Source organism: Cervus elaphus, chromosome 12 (assembly GCF_910594005.1).
Source record: "Cervus elaphus chromosome 12, mCerEla1.1, whole genome shotgun sequence".
In the NCBI taxonomy this organism is placed as follows: Eukaryota; Metazoa; Chordata; class Mammalia; order Artiodactyla; family Cervidae; genus Cervus; species Cervus elaphus.
Window position 1 is genome coordinate 54,279,180 of NC_057826.1, and position 21,779 is coordinate 54,300,958.

The 21,779-nt window shown below is 38.6% G+C and overlaps 1 protein-coding gene across 3 annotated transcripts in view; it reads left to right on the plus strand.

Moving 5' to 3' along the window:
• USP3 (ubiquitin specific peptidase 3) overlaps positions 1-21,779 on the plus strand; it is a 99,171-nt gene that overhangs the window by 11,812 nt on the left and 65,580 nt on the right. For 2 of the 3 annotated variants that reach the window (XM_043918899.1, XM_043918898.1), the window contains exons 2-3: positions 14,842-14,902; positions 18,794-18,925. In XM_043918899.1, coding sequence (XP_043774834.1) covers positions 14,842-14,902; positions 18,794-18,925 — 193 coding nt within the window. Of the gene's footprint in view, positions 1-14,835; positions 14,903-15,846; positions 15,966-18,793; positions 18,926-21,779 lie in introns of those variants that run through there. The other variant, XM_043918900.1, reaches the window with a different exon arrangement.

Below are 21,779 nucleotides of genomic sequence, written 5' to 3' on the forward strand. Positions count from 1 at the left end.
TTTTTTCATGAAAGGGTGGGGCACTAAAAAGCTCTGTGAGTCTTGTATACATTGGGCTTCACCGTAAAGTTGGGGCAGGCCACCTTCTTCATGGAGGAAGACAGTCAGAACGTCTGTGTGGATATTTACTTTTTTAGCACCGTTTTTTCAGTACTCCCTCTGGGAGCTGTCTGCTTGGCCGCTGATGCTCTGACATGAGGAAGCAGGAAGTTCACGCGTTCACCTTTACTTTGCTGTCTGCTGGGCCCTGTGTCCCTAAGCCCAGGACTGCCTCCCGGCTGCACTCTCCTCCACTGGCGCTTGGGCTGTAGCTTTCTTCACACTATGATGGTTGTTATGCTCCTTTGACTTCTTCCTGACTGCCAAAAGCATGCTGACGTTTGCTTGTCTCACGTGTTCTCTTTGTGAGTCACTATCAATTTAAGTTTTTATTGTCATTTTAGTGGAATGGGATGGAGAGAAGATAAGAGAGAAATTGGTCTGCCATGCTTAATTTGGTGTTTGTTTTTATTTAATTAATTAAAATTATTTGGCCACGCTCTGTAGCATGTGGGATCTTAGTTCCCTGGCCAGGGATGGAACCTGCATCTCCTGCATTGGAAGTGCAGCGTCTTAACCACTGAACCATCAGGGAATCCCAATTGGTGTTTATTTTTAAATGAAATAGTTTTAAATGCAGTTTTTAGGGCAAAAACATGCTTTGCCTTATCAGAGATGGATTTTATTAGTAATCATCCAGAGAGTTAAATCACTAAAACTGAAATTTTGCAGTACTATTTTTGAGTAAAAGTTTAAACTCCGATTTACCTTCCTTGATAAGCAGAGCAAAATACTGTTGCTATTACCAGAGTCAGCAGAGAGAGTAGATAAGCCTCTAGGTTTGGCTCTGCTTGGGAAATTGGGAGCCAGAGTTTGGATATATAAAAGAAACATAGTTGTAAGGTCATTTGGACTACTGCAATTAATCTATTATAATATTTTTACTGGATTAGTTTGTCATCCATTAATAAAGGGAAGTTACTGCCAGGTTTATAGTACTATTTGGCTCTGTACAATGGTAATTTAACCTTTTCCTTTGTGTTATAGTAATTTTCAAAAAGTATGTTTTTAGTAAGAAGCAAAGAATAAAAATTTAAAAATCTCAAAACCCTTTTTATTTTGATACACTTTCACACTTAAAGGAACATTATTAAGAATAATACAAAGAACTCCCTTGTACTCTTTACCTATTCATGAGTTAGCATTTGCCACCTTTGTGTTACATGTGTATCTTCTTTCTATATATCCCCCCCACTCCCATCACTGAATAATTTGCAGACCTAATGTTCCTTCATCCCTAAATGCTTTATTCCCCCCTTCAAGAACAAGGACTTTCTTTTCATTAAGCATGGGATATTGGTTAAAATGAAGACATTTAATAACTGATATAGTAGTAGTATTGAATGCACATTCCATTCTCAGATTTCTCCAGTTGTCTCAATAATGTCCTTTATAGCTATTTCCCAGTTGTGGCACCCCACCCATGTCCCCTACATCTCGCCCACGATCATGTGTTTCATTTTGTTGTGATAACTCTTTTAGTCTCCTTCAGTCTCTAACGGTTCCTTATGCCTTTCTTTGTCTTTCACATCTTGAGTATTTCTGTAGAGTGTACTTCAATTTGAGTTTTCCTGTTGTTTCTTTATGATTAGATTCAAGTCGTGCAGGGTTTTGATAGGAAATACAGAAGCAATCTGTCTTCTCAGGGCATTATATCAAGAGGTATATGAAATTGGTTTGTCTCATTTTGGTAATATTTATTTTATTAAGGTGATATTTGCAAGGTTCTTTGTTGTAAAGTTACTTTTTCCCCCTCTGTTATTGTAGCAGATGCTTTGAGATTTTATGTACAATTGTCTTATTCCTCATCAAACATTAATCTAGTAATTTGTCATCCACTGGTGATTCTTGATTGAATCAGTTGTTACCAGGATGGTTGCAGGATGTTGATTTTCTAACTTATTTCTTCTAAGTATATATGGGGATGCACTTTCCTTTCTCACTCACTTGTTTATTCATTTATTTTATTAACATGAACTCAGGTTTTCATTTTATTTTTTGACATCCTGTTGCTATTTATTTTGAAGATCAAGTTGTCCTAAATTTGGCTAGTGGAGACCTTCTTAGGCCATAATTTTGACATGTCCCTATTGTTCTTGGAGCCCTTACTTTTCTGGCATGGCAAGGTGCTCCCGGCTCATCTTCTACTCAGCCTGCCCCAGTCTTGGAATCAGCTATTTCCCCAAGTAGCCATCATTCCTTTTAGTGAGGAATAATGTTTATAACCTAAGATCTCTCAGCAAATAGGAATTAAGAAATATGAAAATGTATATGTGTGTATATATATATATTTGTTTATATTTATGTGTTTGTGTAACCATGAATTCATTTTGATACCTTTAATTCCAGTTCAGCACTGCAGGTCTCATCTTGCGCCTTTCTGCATTTGTAATGCCCTTCTCTAACAGTGAGAATCTGGTTCCCATTATCCTCAACACATGTACTTGTTTGCTCCATGCCATAATCAGAGAAAGTAGTTCTGAACTGCTGACCTACACCATTGCAAAGAAAACTGCTTATAACTAGAGCTTAATATTTTTAATGGTGTTTTTTGTCTGTATACTCACAAAATATAAAGTATTATGTTAAAAAATTGTTTGTGTTAGTTTTCCTTCCCTTTCCTTCTCTCTTTTAACACAGTTACTTATTTGGCATACAGTCTGCTTCATTTGTTTTTGTTTGATTTCCATTTAAAATTTTTTCGCCTTATCCTTGCTGATTTTATTTTACTTTTTTAAGTATGTAAAATGTGAGTATAGGCTTCCCTGGTAGCTCAGATAGTAAAGAATCCACCTACCAATGCAGGAGACCCAGGTTCGATCCCTGGGTTGGGAAGATCCCCTGGAGAAGGGAATGGCTACCCAGTCCAGTATTCTTGCCTATGAAATCCCATGGACAGGGGAGCCTGGTTGGCTACAGCCCATGGGATCACAAAGCGTTGGGCACGACTGAGTGACTCTCTCACACACACACACAGTTCCAAAAGTTAAAACCGTACCAAGAAGTGTTACTACCTCACTCTTCTCATTCCTATACACCCTCTATAAACAATTATTTTGATCTATCCTTGTTTCTTTCTTGTAAAACAAAAAAAATGCATGAGTGTTTTCTTTCTCTCACAAAAAGTAGCAAACTAAGTATACTCTTTTGGAATTTCTTTCATTTAATAGTATATTCTGAATGTCATTACATGTTTGTAGAAATTTTCCTTATTTTTAAACCATTCATAGTACTCTGTCGTGGTTCACAGTGAATTCGAACGTTCTCCTGTATTTAGGGTATTTAGGTTGTTTCCAGTATTTTGCAATTTCAGATAATGCTGCAGCTAAAAGCCTTGTACAAATATGTTTTTTTTTTTTTTTTGTATTATTGGATATCTTCAGAGAAGATGGAAGGTTTTAACTTTTCAATTGTGTGAGCAATATTGTGTAAGTGATTTTATAATGTTTCAAGTTACTTGTCTGCCTGCTCTTATCTTCACATCTGTGGTGACCTTACAAATGTATTCAAGGCTGTGGAAGTGAAGTACTTTATTGTAATTATATTTTTGCCTTGGAAACCTTGACATCAGAGCGCTAGAAGTGGCCTTGGAAACATTTTTAGCCTACATCCATGTTCATCTTAATCAGTTGACTTTTCCTTTCCTTTTACATACTTGTCAGTGCTGTTTTACTGCCTGAGTGCTCAGACCCAAGGGTTTCTAGTAGTTTTCTCTTTTAATTTAATTTGTGTTAGATTCCCTCATGTCATACTGTTAACTGGTTGCTCCCTTAGGTTATAGAATGGTGGTAGGATAGGACGGTTATACCTAGGACAGAAATAAGGATTTGGGCATCCATTTTCTCCAGTGGGTCTCAGCGCACTAGTGAGTAGGATAAACTCAGAGGAGCACTTTGGATTCCTAGATAATGCTGCTGGTCCTCTCAGCTTGTTGATGACTTTGTTCCAACAAGTGGGCATTGGAGTAGAAGGGGGACTTCTTCCTGCATTACTAGAAAACCTGGTTAAAAGATTGGGAAACATAGCTTTCCGTCAGAAGGGCCATAAAAAGATTACCTATGTGTTGAGATAACAGTCCCCTCAGCCTAAGGGTGGCTGGAGCCTCCAAGCAGATTACTTCTGGCCCCCACGATGACTTTTCAATTTACGTTTGTGCACCATACAGATGTTATCATTTTCCATGCATGTCCTGACATGAAAAAGGTTTGAAAAATTGGCTTGAGAACAGTCTCAAAATTAGCCTCTGAGAGCCAAGGACAGAGTCCCTTAAAGAGAACCAGGTAATCCTATTTATCCTGGATAAAAAAGAAATGAATTATTTAGAGTAGAAGTTTAAACCTACTGTCTGTAAAAATAAGCTGATCACCATATCTTTTTTTTTTAATATTTATTTTTATTTATTTATTTGGCTGTGCCAAGTCATGGCACGTGGGATCTAGTTCTCCGACTGGGGATCGAGCCAGAGCCCCTGCGTTGGGAGCACAGAGCCCTAGCCACTGGACCACCAGGAATGTCCCTGATCCCCAGATCTTAAATCTGGTGTGATTCGAAATCATTTTTATTTGCTTATTTGTTAAAACAGAAGTTAGAAATTTAAAAAATATTTTTGAAGACTTGGCCTGTAACCCCACATATTGGATATTAGAATGACCAAGGTACAATGTATTTTGATTGTTTATATTGGTGCACCATGATTTAATCTCTATTCTGAATACCTCAGAATTTAGTGTATCTCAGTATGGTTTTGACACCCAAGTTGCTCATGTACTTAAGTGTTTTATCTGAGTAGCATCTTATTCAGTTGTCTAAACCTCCTTGAAATGTTCTTCTAAAGTACCTTTGCTTCTGAAGTATTTTACATTAACTGTGTAAAGTTTAATGATTCTGACATTAAGGTATATAGTCGTTATATGAATTTTGAGATCAGCTTATTAGAATATTTTAATCTCATTCATTTGATGTTTTAAAAATAATTTAATTTCAAGTCAGATACTGGAGGAGTTTCTGAAGGATTTTTGCTGACTTATTTATTTGGAATTTTTCTGTGAAAAGGAATTGTCAGCTCCCATCCTTTTAATGCGTGTAAACTAAGGGAAAAATTTCTGAAAAATTAGCAGTCATGCTATATGTGGACATATGTTAGCTGCCTTGTGTAGAATTAACCCCAGATAGCTACGTTTTTTATTTTAATATATTCTTAAGGGAAGGGAACTGAGAGTCACTGGGGCTTTCTGTTTGTGAGGCCCCTCGTGCCCTTCATGCGCGTCGTCTCATGAAACCCTTACCATAGCCATTTGAGGCAGAGGTGGTGTTTGTCCTCTGTTACAGACGAGGAGGCAGGCTCTGAAACCAACTCCTTAAGGTCATAGAATAAAATAATGGGAGAGCTAGAAGGTGAACAGAAGACTTACGTGGGTTCTGGAGCCCATGCTTGCCTCTGACATGTTCCTTCTGAGTCTACAGAGTAATAGTCGCATTCCTAAGGGTAACCAAGTCACTTTGGTACATTTTTGTATTAAAGCAGGAAGGAATTCTTTTGGTGGGGTTAAAGGTCAAAGCCAGGGGATCAAGGCCTCTGCCTCGTTCAACCAAAATGATGTGGAGCAGAGTCCTTCCCCTACTCCCTTCCGCTGGGCTGATGGGGCAAGAGGAGGATGGGACAACTTAGGAGATGGGGATTGACACGTTTACACTACCAAGTGTGAGGTAGGCAGCGGGAAGCTGCTGTTCTGGAGCACAGGGGGCTCAGCTCGGGCTCTGTGATGACCTCGGTGGGTGGTTGGGGTGTGGGAGGGAGGAAGTGTGTATGTACATGTTCATATAGCTGATGCGCTTGGTAGTACAGCGAAAGCCAAGATGACGTTGTGAAGCAGTTGTACTGAAAACAAACCAAAACCCAAAAATCCCATACACTTTGTTGAGATCTTTAAGAGAAAAGTCGAAGTACTTCCTCAGAAATCTTGGGAGTCTGGTTAGGATGTGGACCCTCGACCCTAGCTACAAAGGCTGAGATCAGACATTGCTGATGGGTGTGATGGGAATCAGGTCAGGCTGGCTGAGGAATGTGTCAGCACTCTTAGGGTGAAGAGAGAATTGGAAACAGAAATGGAGGAGGATATTCTTGACTCATAATTATTCAATTAGGTTTTCAAATCCAACCTTAAATAAAATGTGAGTTTTCCCACAATGCTTATTAGGGAACATAATCCAGAGAGGCAAAAGGAATGAAGGATAAGGCGCTGTAGCTTTTAATGAAGAGAAAAGGAATTCCTGCAAGTGCCAATGACATTTTCTTGAGAATCTTCCTCAAGAATTTGGGGTTGCTATGGGAATAGCGGTTTTGAGATTTTTGAAGGTCATTTTTTACTATGTGATATTTCTGCTCAACAATTAGGTTGTCTTATGCTCAAGACAGCACATCTAGATTTAAAATACTGACAGGATACAGAGAGAGCCAGTCCTAAGTGATGATGGCAGCTCAGTTGATGATGGACTACAGCGTTTTACTGTCTTACCACCTCTGTTGCAGAGGGTATCATCTAGTCTTTGGATGGTTTTGATTCCTATGGCATAGAGCCTCTTGAAGGGTCTCATCCTCACCTCTACTAAACAGCAGTGTCACTCATTCCTGTAAGTCACTTGGCAGGGGTGAATGGTGGATGCTGTCATCTTAGTAGCTTAAAACAATCATTTCATTTTGCTTATGATCTTGTAGGTCAGGAATTCAAGAAGAACCTAGCTGGGGCTCCCTCAGCTGGAGTTCCTGAAGCTGGAGCATCCACTTCCGTGGTGGCTTCTTAACTCACCTGTCACAAGCCTCTGTGCTCCTGTTTCTGCACCCCTGTCCCTAACACTATGACACTAAGGTGTCATATTTTGCAAGGTCTCTCTGTGGTGTTTGGCTTTCTCATATTGTGTTTCTCACAGGGTGCTTAGGCTTCTTCCATGGTGGCCGGGCCACCCCAAGAGCAAGCATTCCAAGCAATAAAAAGGAAACTGTCAGTTTCTTAAAACTGAGACCTGCAAACTGACACCCAGTCCCTTCTGCCATATTCAGTTGGTCAGGGCACTGAAAGAGCCTGCGCAGATTCAAGGAAAGAGGACGTAGACCTGCCTCTCAGTGGGAGGAGTGTTCAAGAATTTGTGGTTATCGTCTATCATAGAGCCATTAAACAGAAGGGAAAGAATGGCTATAAGAAATACTGAACTATGACTTTACCAGAAAGCAATTTACTTATCTAATGATTGAGGAGAGATTAACTGATTGCCAGCCTTGAATAAGAATGGGACTGAGGCAAGAGAGAGCTGCAAGAGGGGGAAGGTGGAAAGGCAACCGAGATAAACTTTACTTCTTAACTGCCGTCACTGCCTTGGCCCTGAACCCGCCTCCCGTCTTCTGTGAATCTGCTCCTCTGAGCACTTTGGATTGGGTGCTCCTGCTTGCTCTCCTCCTCGTCCAGTGTTGGCTCGCTTCTTTAGCCCTGGGCGCTGCCTGTTGCTTTATCGGGGAATTCTCCTGTTCCCTGGGAACCCCGTGCCCACTCTCAGCATGGGCAGCAGTATCAGGGTGGGCGTGAGAACACAGTGATTTGGGCTGCACTCTGGCTGCTCTGGCACTTGCTTGGTGTAGCCGGATTTCTTCTTGAGGGGAATACCTTACGGCCCATTTCCTGCTTTATCCATGTGACTTTACCACTCACCTCTTCCCCCAGTAATTTCAGAGGATTCAAGTTGAAGATAGACTTCAGAAATTTTAGCAGAGAATAGGCTTGTGAGTATATGGTTCAGAGAGTGTTTATGGTATAAAGAAGATTATATGCCTTGCTCTCTGAGTGACCGAACAACAACAAAGCATCTAAAAATATATCAGTTGGAGGGTAAACTGGGTTAGTCCTGGAGTATATTTCTACTTGTATATATACTGGAATATTTATAGAACTTTTTATGATAATTCTGCCCTATCCTTCAATTTCAAGAGGAGTAACACTACTGTTGATACTTTTATGGAGTATTTGTGTGTATGTGTGTGTGTTCTGAGTAACAGCTGCAAGTGTTTTTTCATTGGTATGTTTTCAGACCCATAGAGTTGTAATATTGGGTTTTGTTTTCACTTACCACTCATGCTTAATAATTTAGAGTAAGTCTGTTTCATTAGGACAGCTTTAAAATACCAGTATATTTAAATTTAAGACATTTAAATGTAATTTTTGTTGTAAAAGAAGTAATGCTTTATGACAAAATTGAGACAGCATAGTTGAAAGTAGGGCTGTGTGGCTCCAGCCCCCCATCCCATTCTTTTTACATGACTGTTAACAGTTACTATATATCCTTCTAGATGTCAGTTTATATACAGGTATATAACACTTACAGGAGCACATAGTATGGAATCTTTTTAAAGCAAAAATAACAACCTGCTGGACTTCTGCTTTGCAGCAGTCCATGCCTTCAAACGTTGAGTTTGAGTTCCAGTTCTGCCCCTTACTAATGTAGCAAGGTATATAACTTCTTAGTTACATGCCACCGCTTCCTTATCTATAAAACAGGCCAAAGCATGGTACACACCTCTTTGGACTATAGAGGATTAAATGAAGGAATATTTATAAAGTGGCACAGTAAAGTGCAGTAATGCTTGGCACATAGTATGTGCCAGATGAATATTAAATAGGTAAAAATGAACTTGACTCTTTAAAAAAAAATAAGTAGTGAATATTTTCTTCTGAGTTGCTAATTTTTTAGAGGGGTGCACTTAAAAACTCTGTGTGTTGTTGGGTGGAGGGGGTGGTGTTCTGAGCTTTACTGTTGGAGCAGCACTTTTGTCTCCAGCGGTTTTGAACAGTGACTCCACAACAGTGACTCCGCTGTTTCTGACAGGCAATGTGCTGAGAATGTTTGCCTCTCAGGGATTGTGGAGCAGGGGGGAAAAAAAAAAAAAGCTGAAGAGCATTGATTTAGAAAATTATACTACATTAGCAGTTAATCTTTTTGTTAAGCCTTTTAAGAAAATTAGGAGAGTGGAAGAATTTTGTCTATAGGGAATGATATGATTATTTCGTCTATTTTTGGCTTTATCTTCTCTGAATAATTTTATACTTAGAGGGGACATGTTTATCACCCAGTCTTCATTTTACAGTGAAGAAACAGACCCAGCACAGTCGTGATGTTCTCAGTTCTTTAAGTAGAAATGATAGGGCCAGGACTAGAACCCTGGTCATCCTCACATTTGTGAATTCTTGAGAAGCTTAACAGCCTCTCTGCCAGTTGAAGCAACTGCTGAATAGTGGATGCACTGTAAATTGCTTGCCCGTCAGTGCTGTGTGCTTGAACTATTTTTGCATGTAGAGTCGGTGACTAAGTTGTGTCATAAGCACTAGTGCATGATGTTTTATAAAAAAAATTAGGATTCCAGGAGAATTGTTGATGGGGCTTGACTATCACATGTACTCTATCTTATTAGATTCCATGTAGTGAATACTGAGGATATTGAAAATCAGTGGGAAGAAATTTATATTCAGTGTGGATGCCATTTTGTCTTCTGATACAACCTAAAAGTATTCGTGTGTAAATAGGCCTCCTTGAGCACAGAACTCCGTAGTTTTCTGTTTTTCTTTGTCCCTTTTAAAGGAGCAGATCAGTCTTCCCTTCATAGGAACGTTGTTGTTTAGTTTCTAAGTCATGTCTGAGTCTTTTACAACCCCATAGACTGTAGCCCGCCATTCTCCTCTGTCCATGGGATTTCCCAGGCAAGAATACCAGAGTAGGTTGCCATTTCCTCTTCCAGGGGATCTTCCCAACCAGGGGTTGAACTCATGTCTCCTGCACTGGCAGGTGGAGTCTTTACTGCTGAGCCACCAGGGAAGCCCCCTTCATAGGAATAGTAGGGAGTAAAACCACTTTGGTTTGTAGATCACTTGGATGCCTTCCCACCATCAGTTGTCACTTCTGGATTTCCAGAGAGTTAAAGCTTTTGGGGGCTTTAGCAGGAATCCATGAAGATGAGCATGTTTTAGAGTCGGGGGCTCCTCTGCCTCTCTGCCTGCCCAGCCTGTGTCACAGCTTCTACCTTGTGCAGAATGGCCCTAGCTCCGGAGAGGATCCAGAGTCTCTACCCCCTTCAAAGGGGTGCTTCTGCCAACTTGCAGAGCTTGTGGCTGAGGGTGAGAACAGGACAGGGTCTTGAGGCCACAGCAACAGGAAGAGAGTGAGGGGAACTAGACAGTGTCTGTCCCCTAGGCTGAGATGCCCAGGAGCTGAGAGAGGAGACCTCGGCTCAGGGCCGCGAGAGTCTCAGCATACGGGACAGATTGCTGGAGGAGAGTAACTCTGAGGACATTTCATAACCTGAGTGAAAGAAGACCAGACTGTGTTTATGAGATCCAGTGACCCTCCTGTGGCCACGTGTAACAGTGTGAGAAATACACTGCATGGCTTCCTTGCCCTGACATCACCTTGAAGTATAATGAGGCTTAGTAAAAAGAGCCTGTATGAGTTCGCAGTTATGGCTTATCATTTTGAACTTCTATAAGTTTCCATCCTTACCACCCTGTTTCTCTCAAGTACCAGCATTTACCGTTTAAAAAATAAAAACCTTTGTTTAGTATTTTTATGTTTTGCTGAATAGTTTATAGCTTAAAAATGTTTTTATAGACTGTGTATGGTTTTATTTTATACACACACACAGTATAGTATTTCAGGCTTGTAATGGTTCTTATAGAGTTTTATAGAATAGCCTGCAAACCTCTAATGCAGTTTCCACAGGAAATGTGTTCATCCTACAGATAAATCTGAAACCCATCTGTCTGTAAACTGAGACTACCTTTTATAATAAGATATGTCCCCTTAAGATGATTAGAATGATTTTAAGATTATTTGTAGTAGTCTTTTACTCATGGTATGATCTGTTCTATTTGTAGCAATAATTGAGCGTTTAACTTAAAGCCAGCATTTTTTCTTCTATTTTATAATTTTCCTGGGCACATTAAAGGTTTCATAATTTGGATAAGGGATATATAAGCAGAGTGAATATTAACCAAAGCAGTGTAATAAATGGCTTCATAATAACCCTATTCTCTGTAGTTTCCTAGCCTTCAGATGTTCTTCTGTTGTGAAAGTATTACGCACTCAGAGAGTACTGTCCTTTAAATAGCCAAGACCGAGTGTCCTATCACACATTAAATCTTAACTTTCTTATTGTAAATATTCGTGATAGAAGAAATTTGGTTTCTTAATTTAGAAAGTGAGGTCTTTTTTTTGAGATTTAGTAATAGACACACTCACTTGTTTCTAGTGTTTTGGAATGTCAATGCTGTTTTACTTCCTTTTATTCTTTCTCCTTATCCCTGTCTTAAGCACCTATTTATTTATTTAACTGAGGTATAATTCATATAACATAAAATTAACCTTTAAAAAGATTTTTTTTTTTTTAAATTTACTTACTGCCAAGCTGTGCAGCTTGTGGGATCTTTGTTCTCCAGCCAGGGGTCAAACCTGTGCGCCTGACAGTGAAAGTGCCGAGTCCCAGCCTTTGGACCCCCGGGGAGCTCCCCAAGTGAACCATTTTGAAATGAACAACTAAATTCAGTGCATTTAGTACATCTACGGCTCTCATCTCCATCTTGTTCCAAGACTTTCCTCACCCCCAAAATAAGCCCTACACCTGTTAGGCAGTTTCTTCCCTATTCTTCCTTCCCTCAGCCTTAGGGCATATTTTCTAAAATTTAAAACTAAGGAATTAAAACTCTATGAGGTAACTGAGATTTTATAAGACCAGAGTACACTCTTCTAATTTAGTGGGCATCCCTGGTGGCTAAAGAATCTGCCTGCCAATGCAGGAGATGTGGGTTCAATCCCTGAGTTGGGAAGATCCCCTGAAGTAGGAAATGGCAACCCACTTCAGTATTCTTGCCTGGAACATTGCATGGACAGAGGAGCCTAGCAGGCTACAGTCCATGGGATCGCCAAAGAGTCAGATATGACTTAGTGACTGAGCATGCACGCATGTTCTAATTTAGTAACATGAAGAAATGCATTTACTGTACTGAGTAGAAAACTTAGATCACAATATTGTATGTATTTTTTGTCCATACACACACTGTACAACCATCGGGGTAAGGGAAGGGGATGAACACTTGGTAGGAAACACAGCAGTGATTTTGTTCTAGGTTTTCTTTTCCTCATTCAAAGGAGGGGCACAAATAATCTTCCCATAGTTACACAAAAAGTAAAACCCTCTAATGGTTAAAAACTTGGGGCCTAAGGACTTCCCTGGAGGTCCAGTGGTTACACTTTGCCTTCTAATGCAGCAAGCATGGGTTCAGTCCCTGGCTGGGGAGCTAAGATCCTACATGCCTAGTGGCCAAAAACCCCCAAAAAACATAAAACAGAAACATTGTAACAAATACAACAAAGACTTTAAAAATGGTCCATCTAAATCAAATCTTAAAAAACAGAACAACTTACTAATTACTTATTTCAGGATCATATTAAACTTTTTTTCCAGACTGAATACAATATTTCTTAGTCTTTACTAAAAGAAAAAGATTTGTGAAGGAATAAAACTAGATAATATTTGTAGTTTTTTAATCCTTCAAATTGTATCTCAGATCAGGATTATCTGTTTCAAGTAAACTGTATTCTAATTTATTTTTCTTTTTAAAAATATACTTTATAGGTGTTTCTTTTCAAACTATAAGACTGTCATGTTTTTATTGATATAAATCAGATACCACAGGGGTGTGTACACATAAAAAGCCAATAACCAAGAGTACCTCACAGTAGTCTTCTCATGTACCTGTGTTAAATAACTGTTAGCAGTTTGGCATTCTTCTTATTAGTCTTTGTCATGTGACTTATATGCACATATAACAAACTTGGACCCAACTGAGTAAAATACTAAAATGCCGTCAGGATGGCCCTTAGCAGTTGATACAATGTAATAAGGAAAGGTAAAGGTAAGGTAAAGCCCTTGGTTAACTGGAACCGGATTTTTACCACTGAAAGCTTTCTTATGGGCTTCCCAGCTGGTGTAGAGTTGAAGAATCCACTTCCCAATGCAGGAGACCCTAGTTTGATCCCTGGGTAGGAAAGACCCCCTGGAGTAGGAAATGGCAACCTACTTCAGTATTCTTGCCTAGAAAATTCCACAGACAGAGAAGCCTGGTGGGGTACAGTCCATGGGCTATGGGTGGACATTACTGAGCATGCATGCATGCACAAACTTTCTTATGCACAAATAGAACCCTGTGCTGGGCAGACAGGCAGAGCCCCTTGGGTAGTGTATGACTGTACTTCCCTATTCCTCCTTGCCCTCTCCTCCCCTCCTACACAAATATAAAATGAATGTATGTCAAAGGCTTGTTTAACTCATTAATGAAGAAACCAGTGGGATGGTGAAGCTGATTCCAAGAGCATTTGTGGGATTGTGTGAATGCAGACATTGAAGAATGAATGTTGAAGTAAATTGCTAGGTTAGATATAAAATCAATTAATGTCCTGCAGGGTAGTAAAACCATAACCCTTGGAGTATGCGGGACAGATATTATCTCTACCAAATAAAATCCTACAATTTTACCTGTAACTTCATGGAATTTGAGTCCTAATCAGTAGTAAACAGTGTTTCATTATACATTGAAAGGGCTTATAGTTCTTGAGTCACTTTATTTCCAGTGTTGGCTAATTTTTCTTAGCAATAAGAAAGGCTGATTGTGACATATTGATTAGGCAAAACCAATATAGTAGGGATCAGATCTTGGAAGAGCTTAGTATCTTGAACTAAGACATTTGAATTTCACTTCAACAAGTGTTTATTGAGCATATACTGTGTGCCAGGCTGTCGGTTTATTATAATCCTAAGTGTTGGTTGTGCTGTCCCTCTCATGCCCCTAGGAGACTGCCTAGTGGTTCTCAGGGAGTCACCGGGGAATTTACGTTTCTCAAAATAGACGTGTTCTTTTGTCCTTCTGTCCGCACCTCGATGTAGATGTCTCTGCCCAGAGAACGTGTGTATTTTGAAAAAGCTGTTTTCAGGTGATCCCTTCTCTTTTAAAATCACTGTTATGTTTATAGGGCTTAAAAAATTGAATAAGTAAACAGCAAGCAAAATTGTAATCAATATTTTAAAAGTTTTCATACCCTGTTTGCCTACCTCATCCCTGTAATAAATAGTCAAAGTAAGTAATATCCTGATTATACCCTCAGCAAGAATTACATGCAGTTATAATTATATTTATAATTATATTTAATGCAACTGAGGCATTAATTTGGGAAGAATTGGTCTTAGTCTTCCGAATCGTATCCTTAGGCCATGCCTCTCACTAAAGAAACTGAAAGAGTTGTCATTTATAGTAGCTTATGATCTGTGTGGTAAAGACATGTGATTTAAAGAATTAGACTTAAAAAATGTTTTTAATGAGACAATAGATTGTCCCTCAGTTGTCAGAGACGCTGGTAGAAAGGAGTGAGTGATGAACGAGAAGTGTGTTTAACTTGTGGTTAGGCTGTCTGAGTTGAGTCAGCGGAGCCAGCGAGCAGCCGCTGTGGACGTGTGTTCGGATTCCTCCCCGCCTAACTTTGGTTAGGCAGCCATCTTGTGTCAATGCGCTCGCAAAGCGGGCACTTGTGATCCCAGTGCACCTCAGCAGCCGTGGAATTTATAGCTTAATCACGGGACGTGGTGTTACAGATGAGGGGAGAAACTGGGGACTAACGTGATACAATTGGTATACTGTGTGTTTTTCTTTTTATTAGTGTGCCGGTCCAACAAAAGCCCCTGGGTCTGTCTGACTTGTTCAAGTGTCCACTGTGGAAGGTAGGTGACATGCTTATCATTACTTAACTACCCAACTGGCTTGTTTTCAGTTTACCTTTAAGCTTTGGTCAAAGTTCTGTTGATTTGGATTTGTTTAGCACCATTGTTTAATTACAGTGTGTACATACATCTCTGTAGGGCTTCCCTCGCCTGGTGGAACTGAGGAAAATCTAGTGGTGGGGTGGGGGGGGGAACCCCTTCCTGTCGATACTCAGAAGAATTAATTTGATGATCAAGACAATCTATTTGTAATATTTGATTGACATGTGGCCAGTTTTGTTTCACCTGTTACCTACTCATCCCTACCTTTACTGACCTTTGAATCAAATCCAAGATACCATCTCATTCTTCTGAAAACAAAACAGATAAAGGAATTCCCTTGAAAATGGTCTCACTGTGAAGTTTGTTATTAATGGTGTCTAAGACTTTCCAAATATTTCACTGTTCCATTAAAACATTTTTGCCTTCTAGGGGCTTAACACTCCCAAATCCAGTTCAAGCCTAAGCATTTCCTCCTAGTTCTTGGCTTCAAAATGATGTTACTTAAATATCAAATACTTTAGTAACTCTTTCTTCTAACACAAACTCAAATAAGTAGCAGACTTGGTGTGCCGGGTAGTAGCACATTTATTTCTGTGGCTCTTTTAGCTTAGAAAATTTGCTTTGAATTTACTTCAGAAGTTAGTAGCTTAGCAGCAAGGGGATGGGAAATCATACTAAATCCTTCAGTCTGAAATTTATATTGTATTTATTTGGGTGGCTTCCCCATTGTTATTTGTAAACACTCAATGCATGAAGAGAGCATCTTCATTCAGTTAACGTTTGATTTTTCATATTTTCAGTCCTGGAATTGAGTGTTTTTTTTCCATGTACACTTAAGAGTGCTTTTGGAAAATGTTAACTGCATATCTTAATTGTGGTTGTTGTGGTTTTGAAATCTCTAGGATTTGGGGAACCTGAAAATACTTTGTACAGATAACATTTAAAAAAAAAAAAAGAAGAAAATTAGAAGCACTTAAATTCTGCACTTGAAGAGACAGATTCCTCTCCTAGATTTTGAGAGGTGAGAATTATAATGCAATAAAATTTATATAGTTCTGTCCTCCAGTTGTCTCCTAGTGCTCTACAACCAAAATCTGGAAGGTCATATGTCAACAAAAAGACCTGACAAACTCTCAAAAATTGGAGAGATTAAGGTTCTTAATAGCAAGCAACACATAGTTCTCTAAGTAAGTATTAGAAGAATAAATGGAAAATTTTCTAGGCTCTGTAGGTAGTATGTTTCCAATTTCAATCAATCTTAGGTTTAGAAATTTGACATAGTTTCAGAGAAATATGATTAAGTAGATTACATAGATAATGAGAGTACCCTGCATTTGAATCTTCATTTTATACAGTTGACTGACTATTTTTATTTTATCATGTAATCCTGGGATTTGACTGCCAAGAATTCTGAATTTTTTAGTAATTTAGATCACTTGTCTATAGGGGAGTCTTAAATTGAATATTCTTTCAACTAGGAAACATAGTTTATCAGTAGCATATTTGGGTTATATATCTTATTGGCCATTATGGCACCATACCATTTAAGTTATTTTTCCAGTTTTCGTATTGTTAAAAACTCTGTGATGTTGTATAATGACACTCTTCCTTTTTTTGACCTAATTATCTGGTTAAAATCTAAAACTGAATGAGGGAAATGTTTATTTTTATGTTAGTTTATACATGACTGTTAACTTCTGATATGTATTTGAATATTAGCCAAGACATTGCTAATCTTAATGTCATCTTTAATACACTTCTTACTTTATCACTGAAATTTATTATAGTAACCATGAAAACATCTAGTACATTTGGAGACTGCAGTATGGTTAGTAAAGGAACTATATACTCTGTCCAGATTATCAGTTTTCAAAGACTTGAAAGTGGTAATGCCTTTATTATTGTTCCATATTGACTTTTATGGGATTCTGAGGGTACTCATAAATATTACTGTTGTTTTTCATGACACAGTACAAAAACATGTAAGCATAGGCTATTGAGCTGATTAGATAGTGAACCTATAGGGTTCCTTGGAAGTTATCTTTTAGTTAAATATTGAATGTTTTCTGATCTGTCCAGTGTGTTATCTTGAAGTATGTTTAATGTGATGACTTTCTAAGCAGTTACATTATTGAGATTCTGAATGGATAGTGATTAAGCATATAAAGGAAAATACAAGTAAAATAAAACTGACATTCATTCATTTGTTCATTCATTCATGCATGCATGCATTCTGAGCCATGGATTATAATAATAATCACCTAACAGCCCATAGGGTATAAGTACTATTATCTCAGTTTGATAGATGAGAAACAGAAGTAGAGAAGTCAAGTAACTCACCCAAACGTACCAGACCAGCATGTGACAAAGCCTATTTTTAAACCTAGGCTGTCTAATTTTTAAATTTATGCTCTTAATCATTATTTATATAAAAATTCATTTCAGTCCACTTTTGTGAACAGAAGACCCTACACACAAGTCTTCATTATGTTTATTACAGTGAAAAAAATAGGAGGAAACATGATCACATCCTGACGTTAGTAGTGCCTCTGATGCCTCTAGTTTTCCTCGGGTGGAGAGGCTGGGCTTGGAAGTCGATCCTCCCGGTGCTGTACTTAGTCACTCAGTCATGTCCGTCTCTTTGTAACCCCATGAACTATAGCCCATCAGGCTCCCCTATCCATGGGATTCTCCAAGAAGGAATACTGGAGTGGGTTGCCATGCCCTCCTCTAGGGGATCTTCCCAATCCAGAAATCAAACCCAGGTCTCCCGCACTGTAGGCAGATTGTTTACTGCCTGAGCCGCCAGGGAAGCCCGTGATCCTCCCTACTTACCAAAAACTACCCTACTTTCTCTACGGTAAGTGTTGCTCCTGTACAGTTAAGGCACCTTATGAGAAAAATGTCACCTCAACTCTCTGAGCAGATTTTGGTACTATGTAAGCAACATTTGTTTTGACTCTTCTTAGTTTACAGTTAGGCCTTACCTTCTATAAACTGGTTGTTTGCTAGGAACTGGAAAGTTTTTGCTTTATGAAGGTCTTTAAGTAGTAGCAGTTATGGCATTATATTGTACAGTGTTTAGGTGAAGGTATAGATGAAACTTTATTTAAATTTCATTTTGCTTTTTGTGATAAAATGATTTATTAAATCTGAGTTGGAAAGTGTTAGAAAATTTTTATGAGTATAGTCAACCTTTGATTATCTTTGTCCATGTAGTAAGAAATAACAGTTTATATAAGCTTAAGATGATTTGTGTTTTGTTAGGATTTCTTTTAAACAAGCCCTATTTCCATGTTAGTGGAATGATTATTCAGGCATTCAAATAAAAGATCTGAAGCCATATTGATGAGAAAGAGATGGGAGATTATCCTGTTTCCATGTCTCACTCTCATGTTTTATATTAAGCAGAAACCCAAGCAGAGCCTGTGGCCCTGTGGGCTGTGATTGAGTAATTCAGTTTACAAAGCTTGTCTTTGATAATAGCCTGAGTTGGGGGCTGGCAGCCTGAGAAAAGCTTAAAAAAGGAACAGGCTAGCAAAAGAATCAGCAAAGGAGTTGATAAGGTTTTAAAACTGATTTAAATAGATAGCGCCTTTCCTTTCCTGGCCGTAGTCTTGTGTATAATTAAAAGTTGATTGTATGTTTTCAAAAAAGGAGTATGTTTTAAGAACTCAGATTAATAAATCACCAAGTGATGAATGCTCTTATAGGACTGAATGCACTTTATTAGGAGGAATTCTTTCTCATTCTTATTTGATTACCATCTAATTTTATTATCATCTCCTGCTACTTTAACCTCCAAAGCAGTATTTAGATTAAAATATATTTTCATTTGACTTTTGGAAGGTATGTGAATGGCCATGCAAAAAAACATTATGAAGATGCACAAATACCCTTAACCAACCATAAGAAATCAGAAAAGCAAGAAAAAGCACAGCACACGGTGTGTATGGATTGCAGTAGCTACAGTACATACTGGTAAGTATTAACATTTTCTGAAAATGATATTCCTTTACTATGTGTGTACAAGTGTTTGCTTGTCTTCCTGGCTCTCTGCCCTCTAGTCTCTAAGCCAGTGGGGGGCCGCCGTCACTGCTCTCTAGACCTGTGGGCATGCACAGAGGACTGGGGCTGTCAGGAGTGCCTGTCCTTAATCATTCAGATGTAAGCTTGCATGGCCCTTTCCACTTCTTGGCTGCCTCTTCTTCCCATCCCACTAAGCTTTAGGGAAATGAAAGGTAACTGTTGTTGTTCATTATGATTTCTTTTCTTTTTCTTGTTTTGTTTTTAATTAAAGAATAACATGATAGAAATCCATGTTCCTACTATTTCAGTTTACATCTTGTTACATAATCTTAAAATTTTCACTTCTTTGTTTAAAAAATTATTTTGACAGTCTCTCCTGTTCATACACAGTTCCACTCTCCTCCACTTCTCTGTAGGTAAATGTTAAGAATTTTGCGTGTGGTCTTTCAGGCTAATTCCTTTTAAAATTATTTTTTCTTTTTATGTATTTGGCTGCATAGTTGCCCTGCAGCATGTGGAATCTTGGTTCTCCAACCAGGGATCGAACCCAAGTCCCAGCATAGGTAGGCAGATTCTTAACCCCTGGACCACCAGGGAAGTCCTTCAGGCTAATTTTTTCTTTTTTTTAAGTATCACATCCTATAAAAGGATATTGGAGGCCTTATTCTGTCTTTGTGATACACTATACATGTCTGTTTCATATAAATGACAAGAAATTGAGAATTTTTCTGACTACTTAGAACAGGTTATTTAGGTTACAAGTGATATTTTAACAATCCACATCCATTTGGTATGCTCAGAGAGTCAGTGTATTTTACAGTTTTACTTTGGTGTGAAGCAAATCTCTTTCCTTGACTTTAAGTTGTGCATAAATCTTTATTGTTTTTAATAATTTTACTGAATTTGAAAGGTTTTTGACATTGAAAGGGGCCCTTTGGTTTTTGTTTTTGCTATACAGCCGTTGAATGCTGTGTGGCAAAAACAATACATGAAGGCAATACTGGGCAGGAATGGGGATTTAAGGTCCAAATACTGCTTTTGATTCACACTTTCTACTGAAGTTGTGTGCTTTCTGTATCATTGGTTGACTATTGTATTATAGACAGGTGTCCACCAAAAGGCAGGGGAAAAGGTCAATGGCTTCCCAAGTTTACATTTTTACAAGTTTACAGTTACAATGCTGTTGCTACTGAATAAACTGTGGTAAGATTTAGTCCTCCAGATCACTACTGTTCAGTGATCCTTTGTGTGGATGATGTCCAGACCTGAGAGACAAGCTAGAGGCAGGCGAAGACATCAGTAAAAGTGAAAATCTTCTGAAGATTTTCTGAACCTAGTGCTCAGTTTATTGTTCTGTAATCTCATGAAACACTCCTTCCTACAAAAATTAAGCATTAGATAAGGTGTTAAAGTATTTTCATTAGATTTCCCCCCTTTCCCTCAGGACACTTATGTACTAGAATGACACAACTATCTAATTGACAGAACTGTGTGTTTCTATAAAGTTGTAACTATTTCTCTTTCAACAGCAGGAATTAAGATCATTCTTGAGGTATCTGTCTCATAGTCATCGTTGTAGGTTGTGTTAGTCTGTATGCACCAGATGTTGAGAACATTCATTCTTCTTGATATTTAGTTAGCAATGTGCATGAGATGCTTAATGGGGAAGTTTGGAAATACAATTGGATCTCTGTGTGCAGTGGGTTTTGTTGCTGTTGGTAAGATTATGAAGGAATAGTAACTCTTGAAGAAATTTAAAGAATTATCTTAGAATTTTCTTAATGGAGTAGAATTATATTTGTAGGTCTCTTTAAAAATAATAGACTGTGTACTTTAACATCTTTGCATATTGCATTTTGGAGGAATACCTTTATAACTTCGACTGGAATTTAATTTGCTTTCATTTGGTATAGGGTACTAAAGTACAAGTCATTTCATGGCTGAATTGGAATTAAGTGGTAGATCTTGAACCTTGGGGAATATACACCATGGCAGGGGCTTCTTGGCCAACTGCCAGTCTTTTGTGTGAGGTAATACAGAGCCGCAAGTGTGTGGACACCCAGAGCTTCTGAAATGCAGGAAGGGAGCTGCAGCTGGTCACATAACCGTCTCGTTTTTGGGTTTAGAACAAAATGCTAGGGGATCATCCTGCGGTTTTATACTGACAGCCTAAAAGGAATCTATGATAGTGGTAAGCTGGCAGAGCTGTAGTTCAACATTTCTCCCACACCTCTCAATGATTAAGAAACAAAAAAGGATTTCTTTTCCGGTATGGGGGTGTGTGTGTGTACGTGTGTGTATTTTCCAGTGTACCTTAATAATTTTGCTTCAGTTTGTAGATTTTCCTTGTATATACATTTCTTGTGGTTAGACCGATTGGTTTGCTTCAGAAATAAAATATTGGTGTATTAGATTTAACCTATTTGATTATTAGTTATTATAGTCAAAATAGCTGTAGACTGTAGCTAATGTTAAGGCTCCTTCTCCATGTGCTCTGTCCTCTGAAGAAGTTGAAACCTGCTCTGAGGTCTGCAGTTCTTCTCTCGTTTTTTTCCCCCTTTCCATGAGTCCCTGCCCTGTCCTGTTTTTGCATATCCTTTATGAACTTATCACTGAACTGGCTGCATGCCCCTCCCCCACTCCCAGGCTCCAATTGTAGCTGGATATAATCTCTCCTAAGCTCACAGTCCCTGGGATACTTGTAATTTCCTGCTGCATGTTAGTTATTTGTAAATGTCCTTGGGGACTTCAGGAACCATATGTCAGATCTTTGTATCGTCCACAGTACTCAGTGTCTGGTGCTGAG